Source organism: Oryzias latipes, chromosome 12 (genome assembly GCF_053564925.1).
Source record: "Oryzias latipes strain Hd-rR chromosome 12, Olatipes_Hd-rR_3.1".
NCBI lineage: Eukaryota > Metazoa > Chordata > Actinopteri > Beloniformes > Adrianichthyidae > Oryzias > Oryzias latipes.
The window spans coordinates 19,011,997-19,030,878 of NC_136248.1; the positions used below are offsets into that span (position 1 = coordinate 19,011,997).

General features: G+C 45.5%; 1 protein-coding gene and 1 long non-coding RNA gene across 4 annotated transcripts; one reads left to right on the forward strand and one right to left on the reverse strand.

Annotated features, from left to right (window-relative positions):
* The first annotated feature begins 1,789 nt into the window (after positions 1–1,789).
* Positions 1,790–17,021, forward strand: setd1ba (SET domain containing 1B, histone lysine methyltransferase a). Of its 3 annotated transcripts, none has more exons than XM_078956244.1 (19): positions 1,790–1,921; positions 4,128–4,279; positions 4,527–4,625; positions 4,804–5,074; positions 6,346–6,467; positions 6,869–7,948; positions 9,147–9,836; positions 10,337–10,510; positions 10,579–10,672; positions 10,762–10,970; positions 11,062–11,143; positions 11,233–11,598; positions 11,676–11,810; positions 11,904–12,925; positions 13,054–13,221; positions 13,312–13,437; positions 13,546–13,665; positions 14,849–14,986; positions 15,061–17,021. In XM_078956244.1, exons 2-19 carry the CDS (start codon positions 4,142–4,144, stop codon positions 15,232–15,234), a joined length of 5,208 nt encoding a protein of 1,735 aa, XP_078812370.1. In that variant the 5' UTR covers positions 1,790–1,921; positions 4,128–4,141; the 3' UTR covers positions 15,235–17,021. The 3 variants fall into 3 exon arrangements, with proteins under 3 accessions (XP_078812370.1, XP_078812369.1, XP_078812371.1); XM_078956243.1 differs by lacking the exon at positions 1,790–1,921 and adding an exon at positions 3,642–3,891; XM_078956245.1 differs by lacking the exon at positions 1,790–1,921 and adding an exon at positions 3,666–3,891 and having other exon boundaries at positions 12,390–12,925.
* Positions 2,183–3,774, reverse strand: LOC144996623 (uncharacterized). Its single transcript, XR_013659524.1, has 2 exons — positions 3,644–3,774; positions 2,183–2,971 (listed from the first exon to the last, which is right to left on the reverse strand). It is a non-coding gene; the product is annotated as an uncharacterized LOC144996623 (long non-coding RNA).
* Positions 17,022–18,882: the final 1,861 nt, after the last annotated feature.

The window sequence follows — 18,882 nt, forward strand, 5'->3', positions numbered from 1 at the left end:
TTTTTCCACTGTTCCCCCACATGCTTCTTCTTCATCCTCACTAATCCACAACATGCTGTACTTTGAATCACAGACAATAAGAAGTGCTTGCTTGACTTACAGAGTGACACTGGAAGCCTCATGTTTGAACAAAGGAAGCCTGTAAAGAATGTTAGGGTTTGTCCTACAGAATATCCACACATCCATCTACCAGCATTACACCAAGAACTATTTTTTTTCTCTCTCTCGTCGAGAACAGAGACAGCTGTCCTGCAGCAGAGAGGCCAATCCCCTGTGTGGAATATTCCAGTCTGTCAGCGGTAAAGCTGAGCGGTGCAGCCCACAGTGAGAAGTTTCCCCTCCTCCACACATTTGAAGGCCTATAAATAACCTCTTTGGATTAAAACCCACTAAATTTAAGACGCATTTTCACCTCCATGCACACATAAAACATTTCTTTTTTTTTAATGCAGTGCCACTGGGAGTTATTTGGGACGATAGATATCCAACCTTGAAAGGCTTTGAGTGTATCAGCTGCCTCGTGACTCAAGCACGCGCACTTTGTATCCACCCTTGGAAAGGAGAGCAAGAAAAATAGGAGGTCTCACTCTGACACAAAACCAGTGACAGTCAGCATTCTTTTAAAGGCTTAACGAAAATGAAAACAACGCCTCCCAAACTCGAACTGAAAAAAAGAAGAATTTTCGAGAGGAAACACGAACAGAGATAAAGATGAGAATCCAGTTTACGCTTTCAAACACCGAGTAGTTTTCAAACTCTTTCTCCAAGCATGGATTTTATTGTTTTTGCCCTATCTTGTCAACGGAACAGCGATAGAGAACCATTGATCTTAATGCAGAGAGCATGCGCAGCAAATCGAAGCACCCTTTCACCCAGATACCGCACAGCAGGGCTGTGGCGGAGGAATCCTGTTGACCTTATATGGCAGTGTGGGGGTGCAGCTCTCCTGGCAACCATCCACAAACTCTCGGATTACAGCCGTTACTAAGGCGAGGCAGGCAGCCCATTCACTGGCTGAACATACAGCTTTATTTATTCCAAGTGTTTTTTATCTCAGTCGAGCGAGTTTTTCCCCCCTTCCTCTGTTCTTTCTAAACCATTCATCATTTTGCGTGAAACCATCCCTGGGAAGATCACTGAATTGACTTCCCGTTGAGCGTTGCTTCGACTCTGAAAAGGCTCGCGCTCTAGCCTCACCCAGTTATGGCGCAGTAACATTTTGCAGCACAGTGCTCCCTTTGTCTGAGCCAGAAGCCATTTTGAGACGGCAAACCACTGAAAAGTAAAGCCTACTCACCACTCAAAGGTTCTTTTGGATAAAGTACTAGTAAAACAGCACAAGATTACCCCCCCCCCCCCTTCTTTTTTTTTAAACATTTGGTCGTGTAAAACTTGGATTTTAAAAACATGACTGCAAGTTATCTATGTCATTAACAGAAAATGTAGTTCACAGCTGTGTGTGAATGTAAATTAAATTAAACAGGTTAAAAACAGATTTAATGAAATATTCTCCTATGTCGGTAATTAATGTTTGTACTACAAAATAAACAGAGCAAAAGTATCTCAAATTTGATTACCTTTCCTTGCAGTTTTATGATGAAGCTCGGCTAGAAATGTCGAGGTTATACTCGTCCTGTCTTCAAGGAGAGAAGGGATGGTTTGCATATTACCCACACTGCTGATTCTTGATGCATATTCGCGGGCTGAGGGGGTATATAAGCAATGATGAATTCTTTTTTTTTTTTTTTTTTTTAAAGAAGACCTTTTAACTGTCGTACTAATAGATTTTTTTTTCCCTTTCCAGAAGAAGCTTTCCCACTTCTCATCAATCTCACTATTAGAAGATCGGAAGATGGAGCTGAAAACAGTCCTCTTGCCCCCGAGTTTAGGCCTCCTCCCTACTTGTCATCTAAAGGTTCAGGTAAATATTTCCACCATGAACGTTTCCCCCCTCTAAAAATCTCCCCCATTTTTTTTTAACTTTGAAAATGACGTTTTAAAATCTTACGTGAATAGGCCTCGTTTTTAAGACAGTCAGATACATACTTGAGACAAGGTCAAGCCCGTGGCTCTACAGCATGGACGTATTTAGCCGTTAAATGGCGAGTGGACGGCACGAGCCTAATCGTGCTTGACGTTGCCTCCACGGTTGCTCGACAGGGTGCAAGAAGAGTCAGGTTGCTGCTGTGAGAGGAGTTTTTCAATTCGTTAATCACAACATAATAATGGTCAGTCAACAGTAAAAAAAATAAAAATAAAGTCCAATAAAATACAGTCAAAAGAACGTTATTTATGGTCTACTAATGATAAGTACTAGAAAACATGTATATGTCAGCATGCAGTGAATATTTTAAATAAAATTGTGTTACAGCATTTCAAATTGATCACAACAAACTTACTTTTAATAACATTTAGCTGTCAAATAGTTAAAAGAATTTGAACTTACTGATTGCTACTCATTCCCTACTAAAGGCCATAAGTGCAGTGCCCAGCATATTGTCACTTTTAACTGTGTTTTTGTCTGTCACAGAACATCTCCAAACCCATTTATTTACAACATTTGGTTTTCTTTTTTACTTAGAAATATAAATACTATATGGGTGTGCCATGACCTAGTTAAGACAAAGATGGATTCCAGGCAGAGAGAAAAAAGGCTCAAAATGTCACAGGGTATTACATCCAGTACATTCTCCTCCATCTTCTCAATCCTTTAAAAGGAGCAATCATAGTTTTATCATAGTCCGTAAGAGATGAGGAAATGAAGTGTAAGATCCCTTTTGGAACAAAGGAAACCCATATAGGCCATTGAGTCCTGTTTAAGGAAAATGGCTGCCGAGAGCACTCAGCCCCCTCTCCCTTCTCTGTGTTGAAGGACTCCTGAACCGTGCCTCTAATAGCAGAGAGCTCCACCGCTGCTGCTCTCTGATTGGCCCACGGAGCCGCCGCTGTTAACCAGCCAATTGCCCGAGCACTGCAAAACAACAGGCAGTGTCAAACAAAACCCAATTTGCTTGACAACAAGCACTTCGTTAAAACGATATTTTTTCCTCCTCAAAAAAAAAAAAAAATCACAAAAGTTTAATGTTACGCTCTAAAACCTCCACGAAAACAATTAAATAAAAAAAACGCGCAGGAAAATTCGGGACTAGTTTTTTGGACTAAGTACGGAGAAAGATGCATGGAAACAAACCTCCGCATTCCAACAGTTGTAAACGTTAGCCACGACTGCTAAAATGTAACCGATAACCCCCCGACTGCTTTCTTTTAGTCTAATGTCTCTGTTACTATTTAGCAATCAACTACCCTCCTTCTGTTGCAAAATTCAAAAACTATTTATTTTGTTTATAAATATCCTCTAACATTTGCATATTAAAGCCCCCATCCAAATGAGCTTTATTAGCCTAGATGGAGTTAAAAAGACATTTCTCCGCGACTATCTTGTGTTTGCTAGCTAAGTAAATGCAATCAGCAGATTCCACAAAAGATTATTCAAGGTATATAAGATTTTACCGTTTCAAAAAAATATACACGTTTTAGGACAAGCACAAACGACTGCGTTGATAATAAATACTTTGTTGTGTTGTTGTTAGTGCTAAATCTACGGTCTAATTTAATGCAAGTTTGTCACGAAAGTGCGACTCACGTAAGGGTTGGGCGAGCATAGCGGTGTATTGTGGGAGAGACAGAAGCTAGAGAGGCACACACAATATGTGCTGGCTCTCGCTGAAAAGGAGGCAGTATTCTTCAAGCTAAATCATGTAATGTACGCGGCGAAAGGAAAGCGATTTCACCTTTTCGTCAATTAAAAAAACCACTCGATCGGACGAACTATGTCCAAGCCAGGGGAGAGGAACAGATTCAACGAAGACCATGGCAAAAAGCAGAGTTCAAGTAAGCTTGTGCTTTTTTCCTCCTCTTTTCTACAGCCTTCCTCATGCCTGTTTTCCGCAAGTGGGATATATACGCTGTATATCCCCCTTTCGCTCTCGCAGGGGTTCCCTCCTCAGCTCCAGCCGTGCATCTGTAATATTTCTGTTTCCAAAGTGTCGGGGGGCTGGCAAGGGGATCGCGTTAGCGCTGCCTAACCGTAGCTCCCCGTTTTGCCTGTCGCTTGGCTGTCGTTTCAGGTCTGGCGAACGGCATGGACAGTCATCCCGTGTGCGGCTCAGCGGAGAAGCGGAGTCACCACTGGAGAAGTTACAAGTTGATAGTGGACCCGGCGCTGAAGAAGGGCTCCCACAAACTGTACCGCTACGATGGACAGACTTTCAGCATGCCTGTGAGTCAGTGCCGCCGTTGACGCGCCGGAACGGCCACAATAGTAACCGAGTAGCCGACCTCCATGATTGGTTTCAAAGTGGCCGTGTTGCCGGGGGCCGTCCACGGGCATCTTCCAAATGTGTTCTTGAATAAACCACGTCTACAGAACAGATTTATTTACTAATCTATTTATTTTTACGACTTTGCAACAAGTCGGATCAGCGTGGATAACAGCGCCGCGTTTCCCTCTCTTTTACCCCCCACAGAACCCCGGGATCCCCCCGGTGGACATGGTTCGAGACCCGAGGATCGGTCGGCTCTGGACGAAATATAAGGAGACGGACCTCCCTGTGCCTAAATTTAAGGTGTTTACATTCATAAATCGTATTTACTACATCATGGATCTGATGAGTCGTCAAAAGTTGCAGACACACCCCCCTCCCTGTCATCTTCCATGAAAAATGTGGACCCCCCCCTTCGCCCCCAACATTAACCCCAATACCGTTTATCATTAGCTTAAGCCATTCCTCTCCCTCCTCACAGATCGATGAGTGCTACATCGGCCCCGTGCCCCCGAAGGAGGTGACATTCGCCCGGCTCAACGACAACATCCGGGAGGGGTTTCTCACCGACATGTGCAAGAAATTCGGAGACATCGAGGAGGTGGAGATCCTGTACAATCCGAAGAACAAGAAACACCTGGGAATAGCTAAAGTGGTTTTTGAGAACGTCAAGTCTGCCAAGGTGGCCGTGCAGTCGCTGCACAACACCTCAGTGATGGGAAACATCATCCACGTGGAGCTGGACCCAAAAGGTAAACACAGATTCATTCATGCGGCGTTGAGGCATAGAGGTGTAGCTTACAGTCCAAAAACCTCTCTGTTTTTGACTTGCTAGGATGACAGCAGTCACGTGTTCAAAGTTGCATGCGTTGCCCGGCAACATGGATAATTGAATTTCATTGAAAACTAGTGTGTTCCCACAAGCCCAGAGCTGGGGGTGCTTCCTATTCCCTCTGTGCATCATTTTACACCTGCAAACAAACACACACACCCAAATGTCAGCCCCTTCCACACCACTTTGTCTCTATAAAGGAATATATGTAGTTTTTTAGGAAAATTTGTATATAAAAAGAACAAAGGTATATTTTTATTTGGTGGTATTTTGATGCTTTACTGTTACTTTGAGCTAATATTTAATCAGTTGATTTTTGTCTTGAGCACTTTTACTGATAAATAGGGGTGTAATGATTCATTTTAACAGCGGTTCAATTCATATCATAATTTGTGTTTGATGATGTGATTCATCGTTGATATTGCTTCATTTTGAACGGTTGGATTCACCGATCTAAAATCGATCAGGGACATCTTTAGCCAAAAATTCATCCAGTGTTACTCAGAGATAAAGACCTGGTACTGAACAGCGCAGTGGAAGTTTTCTAGATTCCTTGTTTTTCTTGCAAGATAATCAAGTGTAAATTATAAATGTGTATAGACACAAAAGAATTAATGACAAGTCCATTCATACTTTAGTTTTCTAGAGTGCAGCCCACTGTTGTTGTTCCACAAATGGAGCATCATTAGAACATTCTAGCACACTGTATGGTCACGTCTCTGATGGCCCGATCACTTTTTGCCGTCATCATGTGTGTTGTCCGCTGTGATGGCACTTGGTCGTATTTTTCCCAATATCGATATAAACGATCTATTTTATTTTGAAACAATTTTATGATGGTATGTAAAACAGACAGATGGATCTGGTTGGATCATAGGAATATAAATCCATTCATTGTTACACCTGTTAAAATAAATACCTGAAAAAATGTAAATAACATTTAAAAATCAGCATAGTTGTGTGTTTTTCTTAATGAATGTATGAATGTTTGTGTCATCTCTTAGTGCCATATTTTAATTTCACGAATGTTTGTCATTTCTAACATGTTTATGCTTTTATTTTTTTAAGTTTGTGACTGATTTGTGATTTCAATGAAGCTTGCTGCAAAGCTTACAAATGTTTTTTTTGTCTGACCAAGTCACGTTTAATCTGCCCGTTCAAGCTGACGCTGGTACATTTACTGTTTGACAGGTGAGAACCGCCTGAGGTACTTCCAGCTCCTCATGAATGGCAGCTACACGCCGAAAACCCTGCCTGTTGGGGTGGAGGAGGCCAGGGAAGTGTCCCCTCGCAGTCTGGCTGAAGCAATACTGGTAAAAGAATAATTAACAGTAGAAACTGGTTTTTGAAACCCTGCTAAACTGCTGATTTGGAGAATTTGAAGGAAAACATTTTGTCTTGATGTTATTATTGAATTGTGATTCTCATTTCCTCTGTCACCTGTGTTATCAGCTCAGGTGGTAGGTGGGCTGATGAGATATAACTGAGGTCCTTGACTGTTCTGAACTGAAGGCACTGCAACGTGCCCTTTGCCCTAGAGGCTCAAGATCTGTGACTCGCTCGTATCTGTTAACTGAAGTGTTGCTTAAATCCACTGGAGGAGAGTGGCTAATGTTTAGGAAATGTTTCCCGATGACAGAAAATGTCACCGATGTGGTTTAGATTTCTGGTGTGCTGCTTAGATGACCCCTCCCATCTGGTTTGTTTTTTGCAGGCCTGTGAGCGTAGGTTGTCGGAGAGCAGCATGGCGGTTGTGGGAGGGGCTTTGCCGCCCAGCAGCTCCAACACGCCCCTCAGCCTGGAAACGGGCTACTCCAGCCTGAGGCAGGACACCCCGCAGTCCCAGGGAACCCCTCACACGCCACGCCAGCCCGGTACGCCCTACTCTCAAGACTCCAACTACTCGAGTCGGCAGTCCACGCCTGCGTATCAGTCCGGCCGCACTGAGAGCTCTGGCAGCTACAAGTCTCGCCGCCACGAGAGCAAGTTCCAGGATGCATACAACCGCAGACCGGAGCGGCCGCAGTATCGCAGCAACATGTATCGAAACACGCCATCCGAACAGTCGCCCTTTAAACAGCACCAGCTCACCCCTCCCGAACCTCCACCCTCCACACCTACCTTTGCCTACTCTGCACCTCCACCTGCTACGCCCAACTTTAAGTCCGCCTTTTCCCCCTACCAGACTCCATTACCTCCCGCTTTCCCCCCGGCAGAACCAGCTTTCCATCACCCGGCCCAGAGGGAGGGGGAGTATCTCAGACCGCCGCAGCCGCCTCTGCCAGCTGCAGTTGACTTTGTACCGGTCAAGGAGAGACCAGAAACCCCCCCGGAGCCGCCACCAGAACCCACGGCGGCTCCAGCTACCCCTCCTCCCCAAACGCCGGAGAGATGCCCCTCACCCGGCTCCCCCGTGCACGATCTGGAGCGGAACAGTCTGGACTCCCGAATCGAGATGCTCCTCAAGGAAAAAAGGACAAAGCTGCTGCCCTTCCTGGAGGAGAGGGACTCGGACAATGAGGTGCAAATGGAGGGAAGTCCAATCTCCTCCTCATCCTCTCAGCTGTCCCCGATCCCGCCTTACCTCGGCGGGCAGCAGAATTCCCGTCCGTGTAGCACAGGCTTGGAGGACATCAGCCCGACTCCACTGCCGGACTCGGAGGACGACGAGCCAACTCCTGGAGTCCAACTGTCGGCCAAGAGAATCGGCTCTCCCGCCGCCGACGAGACGGGCAACAGTGACCTCAAGAACGCCACTTTACGAGGCCGCTCCTCCACCGAAAAGATGGAGTCGGTAAGTTTGGGCACTGAGATGCAAAAGCAGATTTCTGTCATGAGGTGCAGCGCTCAGATGGCAGATGCAGCAGCTTGACTGGGTGATTGTAGTGTGGCGTTGAGGTTTATGCGTGCCGCCAAGTGACAGTTATATCGGGGACACAGGAAGTCTCGGGGTAAGGTGGTAGTAAACCTTTTGTTCTACTGTTCTCTACTGCAGTAGAAACAATTTCTTTAACCAAATTTATCATCTCAAACATAAACAAATATCTACTGAAAATATTGCATGTTAGATTTTGCGAATTTGAAGCTCTAAGTTTGAGCAACAGTTAAATCAAATATGAATGAATCCCTCTGCCACCTTACTTCTACTTTCACACTGAGGGACGTTGGAGATGTTTTCATTTCCACACTTTGGTCTGAAACAAGAAATAAGGGCAGCTTTGCTGTTTAAAGATTCAAAGCCTTTCGTTTCCTCTTTCTAACACTACACACACGTGTACACAGAGACACACACTTGCTACACACAGTGAGGAAAACACAGTTAGGTGGTTGGCCCCATTCAGCTTTTCACTTCCTGGTTTAGGCCGAGTCTGACAGTCTCATATTTCAAGTTATCACAATGCAAACAGAGCTAGCAGGTCATTTGGGTATTGAAGCCCCTCCCACACCCGCTTTCTTCTAGTTATGTTTCTGTTGTGACAGAGGTCTTTTTTTTTTTGCTCGGTGGTATTTTATAAGATGATTCATTTTTACGCCTTTGGTTTGGGGCTCGCCGCTCTGCTTCCTTGTCTAAACAAATAACTGAGTTTGGAAGCACGTTGACCGGCGATGCAGGTTGCTCGCGTTTGACCGCGCCAGCGGTCCTTGAACTTGGAAGTCGTCTGTTGCTCTTATTTTGAAATGCTGCATCAGACTTTGAAAGCAGATCCAACATGGTCGGATGCATCAAACACACGTGAAATAGCCTAGATGGACGCTTGGAGAAGAACTTAAAGACCAGGCTCGATCAAAGTTGTGTTTTTTGTGCTTTTTTTCTGATGAAAATTTCTGAAAATTCAGATTAAAATAGAATTTCTAAGAATGTCTTTATTCAAAGTGTTGTGCTTCACAACGTTTGAGATGTTGTGACGTCGTGCATCTCCACTTATTTCTTCATAAAGTTTTCAGAATGACAGACTTTTCTGATCTGCCACCATCATGCTCTTTTCACCCAGGGTCACCAGTCCTCGGGGGAGGACATGGAGATCTCAGACGATGAGATGCCGGGCGCTCCGATCACCAGTGGAGACTGCAGCAAGGACATCGTAATAAACTCTGCGGTGTCTCCCATGCATACCCATGCCATCCCTCCCGGGTACCACCCCTTACAGCACCAGGCCGGCTTCGCTATGCACCACCACCTGGCCGCTCACCTGGCCGCTCACCCCGGGGTGCCTCCTCACATGTTGGCACCCATCAGCCCCTACGCCCCCAGCATGATGCCGCTAATGCAAATGGAGCTGATGAGCCGGCTGCAGTGGAGCACCGTTCCCATGTCCTTCCAGATGCAGCAGCAGATGCTGAGTCGCATGGCTCAGACTAGAGGGCCCTACGTGTATCCACATTATATGGACAGCGGTGCGTTCGCAGGGCCCTACCAGCCTCTGGCCATGGGCGCCACGCATGCCAACAGTGCACAGGAATGGCAGAACCCCAGTATACCCAAATTCAACCCCACCGTTCCCCCGCCTGGTTACGACGGCAAAAAGGAGGATCCCCACAAGGCGACCGTTGACGGCGTGTTGCTGGTTATTGTCAAAGAGCTGAAGGCCATCATGAAGAGGGACCTCAACCGCAAAATGGTGGAGGTGGTGGCTTTCCGAGCGTTCGACGAGTGGTGGGAGAAGAAGGAACACTCGGCAAAGGTGAGATGCTTTTGGAGTTAAAGTGAGATGCATAGGTCTGCATACACACGAGAATGTCCATCCGTCCCTCCGTTTGGTCAGCACTGCTTCAGCAGATGACCAGCAGTCTGAGTTTCCCGCTGATTTGCCTCTCTGCTGTCCGGTTTGTGTACACAGCCAGGAGTTTTGAATGTATGCCATTATACCTGCCACTTTGACAAATACCATAATGGATTGATCGGATCTCACTCTTGCCTCTGCGTTGGGAGGAATGCAAATGAGTTGTGGAGTCATTTGATTTTGGTAAAGTCAACAGTTTAACTCATCAATCATTTAAGCCGTCTGTCAAGGGAAATGCCAAAGGGTCACGGCTTCAACCTACTTCCTGTTTCAGTTTTTGATTGAAAGTCAGCTTCAACTTTCGCCGCTTTAAAAAGAAACACACTTCCTAAATGTTTTAACACTGGGATTAAGGATTAAAAAGTGAATCTTGGATTACATCCCTGTTTTCTTCTTTCCAGGCGTCTTTGACTCCTCTGAAGGGCTCTGAGGGCAAAGAAGAGGATCGACCCAAACCTAAAGAGACACTAGGCTCAAGCCTGCTGGAGAACTGGAACAAGGGCGAGGGGCTCGGCTACGAGGGAATGGGTCTGGGAATTGGACTGCGGGGCGCCATCCGCCTGCCCTCTTTCAAGGTCAGTTTCAGAATGTCGTCGGTGTCGATGAAGGTGTCTGGGTGCTCAAAGTGGGGGCTTGTGCTTAGGTGAAAAGGAAAGATCCACCTGAGGCTGCATCTGCGAGCGACAACAAACGTGCCAGGCCGTCCACGCCGGTAGACGACGAACTTGAGGACGAAGGTATGGCTCCGTTTGAGCTTAACCAGACGTCAAATTTTGACTTTAGGAGCGTCAAAAAATCAGCTTCTCTGCTGGTGATTCTCTGGCAGAACGAGATCGAGATCTGACCGAGCTCCCTGCAGATGAGTCCAAGATGGACGCCGACGGCCTCGCCAAGCGACGGCACTCCCGACCCCGCGTGCTGGACAGTGAGGGAGAGGAGGAGGAGGACACCTCAGAAAAGGAGGAGTCTTTGTCTGACAGGGAAGAAGGAGAGTCTGATGAAGTGAAGGTTAAAGACAGACTCGCGTCAGGCAAGGTAAGCTCCACCCTAAAAAAATAAATTAAAAAAACGTATAAATCTGTTTGTTTTGTTTTTTATTCCTTCGTATTTATTCTCCTTTTAAAAGAAAAGTGGCGAGGAAGAGGATGATGGGAAAGACGTTGGAGACTCGTCTGGAGACAGCTCGTCCTCTGATTCATCCGATGACGGTACTTCATATATCCGACGTGTGCTTGCAGTTCGACCCTTCAGGGTTCCGGTTCTAAATCGCCTCTCTGCTGGGTTTGTTCTTCGGCAGAAGCGGGCAGCCCGGCGTCCTCCAAAGCCAGTTCCGACTCCACCTCGGAAAGCTCCGACTCCTCCTCTGAAAGCTCCAGCTCCTCAGAGTATGAGCTGAGCTCAGACGATGAGGACGACCAGGTGTCAGAGGAGGGTCGCAAAGGCCCAAGGACACCCTCGTCTTCTTCCTCCTCCTCCTCCTCGTCTTCTTCCTCGGAAGACGAAGGGGAGGCAGGCGTCAGACCGCCGAGCCCTCCCACAGGACCCCTTGTGGAGGTGAAAGAGGAGCATGAGGAGAGGGAAGAAGTTAGCAGCAAACACAAGAGGAGACCTCCAAGTCCTGAGGAGGTGTCAGCCAAAGACCTGAAGCCAACGCTGCCTAAAGGTGTCTAGCTGTTCTGTCGGCTCCAGCCTGCTGTCTGTCACAGATCGTCCTCAGAAACGTCTTCTCTTGTCTTTCAGTCAAAGAGGAGGACATCCAGACGGACGGCGGCGCAGCTGTGGGGAAGTCTGAACCTGCAGAACACGCAGCAAACCTTCGCCCACCTACTCCCACAGGGACGCTGCCAGATAGCGACCAGGAGACGAAAGCTAAAGGTAAGGTGCCCCCAGAACCCGCCCTCTTTGATCTAAAGTGTCCCGCCTCTGCTTCTCTAACTCCCCCCTCCCTCCCTCCTCACCCTCCTGTAGAAGTTCGCTCCCTCCTCCACCCACCCTCTGTTCCAATCCCCGAATTCGCCCAGCGGGCCCGGCTCCCCACAGAGGAGGACATCCCCCGCACGCCTGGCAGGGACTTGATGGAACGGGCTCGGGGTCTGGGCAAATCCCAGAGCACCGACACGGTTCCCATCACACCCGGCAGCGACGCCCCCCTGACGGGCAGCAGCCTGTTGCTCAGCTCCCCTCACATCCCCGGTAGCCCCTTCTCCTACCCCGCCCAGTCCCCGGTCCTCAGTGCAGGGCTCCCTCGAACCCCAGGGAGAGACCTAACCTTCACCCCCGTCTTCCCCGACCCCGCAGTGCTAACGCTTAACAGGAAAATATCCTCCGAAAGTCTGGATGATAAACCCGTGTTCAAAGAGCCCCCCCTCAACTCCCTTCCCCATCAGACTCAGTCGGCCGGCTCCGAGCTCTCCACAAGTGTCCCAGAAGATCTGTCCTCTGATCTCTCCGTAGATGTTCCCGAGCCCTCTGACAGCACGCCGTCAAAGAAAAAGATCGGCCGACCTAAAGGCAAAAAGGGCCTGGCGGCCTCCCCAGCCCACGAGTCTTTAGAGCTGTCAGCTGAATCAGAACCTCTGCCTCCTGAAGCCCATCTGGAGGATCCATCCATTCATGCGATATCTGCAGAGTCCCCCAAACACCGCACTTTGGATTTTCGGGAAGAAGGCTCCAAGCCTCAGACGGTGCTGCCGGCGGAGGACGGCCTGCTCTCCTGCGACGAGGACTCACCTGTGGTGGCTAAGTCAACAAGGAGGTCGCGGCGGTGCTGGGAGGAGCTGCTTCGAGGGAGCCTGTCTCCCGTCACGACGCCCCCACGCTCCTACTTTACCCGGCGCTCTGACTTTGAGGAGATGACGATCCTATACGACATCTGGAACGAAGGCATCGACGAAGAGGACATCCGGCTTCTGCAGATCACCTACGACAAGATGCTCCAGCAGGACAACGGCAACGACTGGCTGAACGACACGCTGTGGGTCAACCACCCTCATATCCTTTCTGTCCGGCAAACTGAATGTGACAGAGCAGTGCCCTCTGCTGGTGAAAACTGGGACATGTTATTTATTTGTTGGGCTGTGTTGCCTCCCTGTCTGTTTGAATCTTTGACTTCTCTGCACCTACCAACATCCCCGTAGTGAAGAAAAAGAGGAGGGACGACGGCATGAGGGATCACGCCACCGGCTGCGCGCGAAGCGAGGGGTACTATAAGATCGACAAAAAGGACAAGATCAAGTACCTGCAGAGTTCACGGCTGCTGTCGGAAGAGCCGCCCGTCGACACACAGGTGGGCGGGAAGGATCTGTGCATGGAAACGGATCACGGATACATTTCAGATGTGTTCTAACATGGTTTGCTGAACCTGTCATCCTCTTAGGGCATGAGCATCCCAGCGCAGGTCCAAGCCTCTTCCAGAGCTGGCTCGGAGCGCCGCTCAGAACAGCGGCGATTGCTGTCCTCTTTTGCTTGTGACAGCGACTTGTTGAAGTTCAACCAGCTGAAGGTAAATAAAGTGAACCAGAATCCTTAAACTCTAAAGTATAGAAGGACGGTAATGAAAATGTGCCAAATACCCGCTCCTGTGATCCTGAGAGTCAAGTCTTTCTTTTAGTTCCGGAAGAAGAAGATCCGATTCTGCAAATCAAACATTCACGACTGGGGTCTGTTCGCCATGGAGCCCATAGCTGCAGACGAAATGGTGATCGAGTACGTGGGTCAGAACATCAGACAGGTGAGACATCAGCCTGTGCTCGCTTTCTTTTTTGGATTTTTGTAGCTAGAAAACCTCCTGCAAAGACCTGACAACAGCATGTCAGAGATACTTCTTCAATTAACATGCATTCCATAAATGTTTTGCATATTTACAAAGTAGGATATATTTATGAACATTATTTTTTTTTTATTTTGAAAGTTAGAATGCATTTTATTTTGTCCTATTCTTTAAAACAGTTAAAGAATAGGACAGCTATTTTCTTTACTGATCTAGATGTTACACATATTCATGTAATTTTAAAGACATTTTAAACCTTTAAAACATATAAAATACATTATTTCTTTGACTAATGCAGTAAAACCATTAGTCCATGTCAGTTTTCTGTCCCTAAATGTGGTTTGTGTAGCTTACAACAGCAGTCCCCAACCTGCGGCCCGGTACTGGACAGTGGGCCAGCTGGTACCGGGCTGCAGAGAGAAACATTCTATCATTTGATTTAAATTCTGATTTTAAAGGAACTTTTATTTTGGAAAACTTCTGGACGCGCGTCAAGTCGCTTGGTCACACGTGGAGAGAGAAAAAGAACCTTCAACTTCAAAATAAAAGAAATGTCAGGAGTTTTTTTTACTCCAAATATGGATTGTTTGTGACATTTGTTAAACGGTGGATACTTTTTTATGACTATATTTAAAAAAAACATTTACCTATTTTTTTTTCTTTTCGTTTTTTAACTTTTTCTATTTGCTATTATTTATCTGTTGCACCTTAAAAGTCGGACAAGGCTGAAGTTGGCGTCTGATTTTTGTCTTTTTTTTTCCTTAGTTTCTACTTTGACCACTTTGGGTTAAGGGAAAATCAATATCACATTTAAAATGTTCTCACATTAAATCTAGCGTACAAATACATTTTAGAGCAGCTGCAGATATCTTACAGATGGATGAAGGTAAAGTTTACCCTCAAAAGTCAAGAGAAACTGGAGGCGAAAAAAACCAAATCAGATGCCAACTTCAGTCTCATACAGGCCGATCCATGAAAATACTGTCAGATATTGAACTGAAAAACGATGGGGACCGCTGGTCTGCCTGAACACGCCTGTGTTAGTTAGGATTGTGAAAACGAGCTCCTAATTGAAGGTTTGATAGGGTTCTTTAGAGTTCAGCAGAAGGGATTCTCACAGCCTGCTCGCGGTCTTCTCCAACAGGTGATAGCCGACATGAGGGAGAAGCGTTACGAGGAGGAGGGCATCGGGAGCAGCTACATGTTCCGGGTGGACCACGACACCATCATCGATGCGACGAAATGCGGAAACTTTGCCCGTTTCATCAACCACAGCTGCAACGTAAGGCAACGCGAGCGTCTGTGGCGCCAGACTCCACGTCCCGTTCTCACCCGTGTGTTTGCTTGTGTGTGCAGCCCAACTGTTATGCAAAGGTCATCACCGTGGAATCCCAGAAGAAGATCGTGATCTACTCTCGGCAGCCGATCAACGTCAACGAGGAGATCACCTACGACTACAAGTTCCCCATCGAGGACGAGAAGATCCCCTGTCTGTGTGGGGCGGAGAACTGTAGGGGAACGCTCAACTGAAACTCCGGTCCAGGTCAGAAGAATTTCCCACAGGCTGTGAAAGAAACAAGCGCCGACTCTGAACTCAAGATTAGGAGCAAGGAGGAGGAGAAGCCAGTGAGGCTAAGCTACCTTCATCTATTTAACTCTAGATTGTTTACGATTCATGGTGCTCTTAAAAAAAAAAAGGAACGAGGCGTCGCTTTTGCTCGACTCGCCGGTTCCGGCATTTCCTCCCCGCCGTCGCCTCAGAACTGGACAGTATTTCAGCACGGTTCCTCCCACATCTCCATGTGGTCCGTGCGCACTTTTTTTTTCTTCCTTATTAGTTGGATAAGCTTTACCCCCACACACACACTTGTTGTGGTACAAACAACCCAGCTGCTCAAAAACACTGTCGTGATGCTCCACCCCAGCAGACGAGCGTGTCTGCCTGGAAGCAGCATCCTTTATTTTATTATTATTATTATTTTTTTTTTTTTTTACTGAATAAAAGTCAAACTTAATTTAAAAGAAGTGATTCAATCCTGCCGCAAAATATATAAAAAAAACAGTTTCTTTCTCCACCAGCCAAGAAAGGATCATGCTGCTTCCTAATGGTTTATGCAAGACGACGTGCATCAGTCAGTATCCAGTGTTGTCCGGAGGTTCCTCCTCACGCCTGATTCCTTCAAAGACACTAGTAGTTTCTGTTTGAGTGTTAATCGTCTCCTCAGAGTATTCTGTCAAACTATGTGCTGCCCCCTTCAGGCCGCGCTTGAAACAGCTTCTGTCTGCATCCTCTGAGCAGCAGGGACATGTTTCCAGTTTCTCCACTTCCTCAGTTAAAGTGCCATACAAGCCTTTGTTTACCGGAAGAGGTGCGTCTGTTCCCTCAGAGGTGTGTTAACGGGGAGGCTGGAGAATGAAGTTCTCTGTTTTGTTCCTGGGAAACCGGCTCACGTCTTGTCTGTGAGATTTTTTTTTTCTCAGCTGACTTCCTGTTTGTCTCTCATTCGCGTCTTTCTTCATGTCGTTTCTTCAAAAAGAGACTATTTCAGGATTGCTCTGAACCAGTCAGCTCCCCTTTCAAGACCAAGTCTGTCTTTGTTTTTTTTATTAAATTGCATTGATTGTAGCTTTTTCTTTTCCATCACTAATGTTCATATTGTAAATGATAACTTGTACAGGAGATCAAAAGCATTTGATATATATATATATATATATCTTCAAAAAGGTAACACTTTTAAGATCCATCTCTCCTTTCTTTTTTCCATTTTTTTTAATGAAAGACTGAGTATTTAAAATATTTTCAGGGATCTGTAAAAGGAATCTGACGATTCAAAAAGGTTGTTTATTTAAAGAATGAGGTCCATTGTGTACAGCAAACGTCTCCGCTCCTCTCCTGAAAAGATTGTTTCTTGTGGAAACATCTTGGTATTTTGCCCATTTGCTTTGTAATTCTACAACGTGTAAATAGTGTAACTGTGAATACTATATAAATATATAAACATATATTTTTGTTTCCCGGGGATTTGCTACGTAAAGGCAGCGCGACGGGCGGCGAGGTGAGCGCTGACTTGGTAGCAGGAAATTCGGCTTGTGTCAAGCTTTGTTGGTTCTTTTTTTTATTTTTTATTTTGTGTTGTAAATTCTATGAAAAGTTGTTTGCGGTGTGGAGAATAAAAAAAAAAGAAGTGCAGAATCGGCATGGGAAGAGGCCTGAAGGGCCAGGCCTTTTTGTGTCTATTTATTATATGACAAATGTATTTAAAAAAAAAAGAAAAAGAAAAAAGTGAAATAAAGCAATTTTGCATACATCCATGAAATGCTGATTTTCTCTTTTTTTTGGTAAATTGAAATAACTCTTTGTCTTTATTTGAATTAAAAAAAATAATGAAGTAAATCATCTGCATTTCTGCCTCCCAGCTATTTGTTCCAAGGATAACCAACCTGGGGGGTATTCCAGGAAGCTTGTGTAACCCTTGTGCTATCCTAGGCACTTTAACATTTGGAGTTGGGTCATCTAGACCCACTAGACAGTGCGCTGAACCTTTTTTCTTCAATGATTTGTGATCTTCACTGGTGTCCATGGATTAAATGATATCTTTCCACCTTTATCCACCTTTGTCATGGTAGGGAGAACACGTCAATGTAAGGGTGGGGTCTTTTAAGATAGCACAAGGGATAAACTACCCTGACTTTAACCCTGAACTCTGGCTGAAATCCGCCTTAACTTGCTTACTCTGGGTATGTCGGTTCCAAAAGACCGGATATGAGTTAGCGTAATTACGCTCGACTTGGTAACCCGGGTTAATGCGCGTGCACGGCAAGTGCATAAAGACATTCTCAATGGATTGCCAATTTCCGGAGTCACCATGGAAACGCGTGGAGAACAAAAGAGAGTGCCAGACTCCAGTGAGACGAAGAGTACACCCATCAAAAAAGTAATACGGCTGCATCAGCAAAAGAAAAAGTTTCTGCCTGGAGAAAAAGAACGGACAAAGTAAACACAAGAGTTTCTATCTCATTTCCTTTTTCATTGTGACGCGCATGTGTATATATATAGATAGATAGATATACATATATATCTATATCTTATCCAACTTAAATGAATTACTTTAATTGTAACACGAAATTTAAAATTTTTCTTTTACAACTCAAATTTACACATTTATCTAATTAAATGTCATATTACTCGAAATCAATTAAACGTTTTCCATTTTAATTTATTGTACTTCTTGAACTCTCATGTGTCTAATTTTAAACCTGCAGATATACTCATTTTTGTTACAATGAAATGAATGAAACTAAACAGATTTGCAACATGGGACACAAGGTCTTACAATATTTTTCTGGCTTTAAAAATACTCCAAAGCCAGCAGAGGTGCTATATAAACTCATCATCCTCTCCCTCCCTCTCACTCATGGTGCAGAAAGAATTAATCATAACAGGACAAATAACTCGGTAAAACACAGTAAAACAGCTAAACAACTAAACACATTTGGACAAAAACCCACACTTAAACCCAAATCCGTCCAGACAGGCAAAGGGAATGGTATCCCACAATTCCTTGCGGTTCCGATCTAACAGCTGCACCAAAATTACGCCTACTTAATTGAATTCATTTGAATGAAAGTAAAATAACTATGAAAGCTATGTGTTATTTTTAAGCTGACTCAACAAAAAAAAAGATTCATCTTAACTAAAGCAAATAATTACGTTAAATCAATGTAAAAAGTTTATCTTTCCAACATCCAGACGTGGTCTTATCAGCCTCTCACAGTGGAAAAAGTATTATCTGAGCTTCTTCTTCCACTAAATAATCTTCAAATGGACACGCCATGCTGCTTCACCTCTGAAAACAAACTAACCTTCATCTAAACCTGCTCCAGACCAGGTTATATTTAGAACATGAGGTGCTGTGGGAACTAAGCATACCCTGAAACATGCCTCCGAAAGCTGAGGTTATCCGCTTCCACAGCCTCAAAATTACCATGGTAACTAGCATAACCTGCTTTCTGTAATACCCCCCAGCTTGTTACCTGGTTGAGCGACACCTTTGCTCAGGAGCAATTGACCAATCAAAAGCCAAAATCTCAACCTTCAAAGGCCATAGATGTGAAGTCAAAATGAAAATGTTGAACTATTTACATACTCTTTTTTTTTTTTTTTTTTTTTTTTTTTCT

Bases quoted from the DNA above. Each gene is read 5' to 3' on its own strand.
- setd1ba (XM_078956243.1), top strand. From the start codon at position 3,831: ATGTCCAAGCCAGGGGAGAGGAACAGATTCAACGAAGACCATGGCAAA. The intron at 5,075-6,345 runs GTAAACACAGAT...ACTGTTTGACAG, and splicing joins CGTGGAGCTGGACCCAAAAG to GTGAGAACCGCCTGAGGTAC. The intron at 11,811-11,903 runs GTAAGGTGCCCC...ACCCTCCTGTAG, and splicing joins CCAGGAGACGAAAGCTAAAG to AAGTTCGCTCCCTCCTCCAC.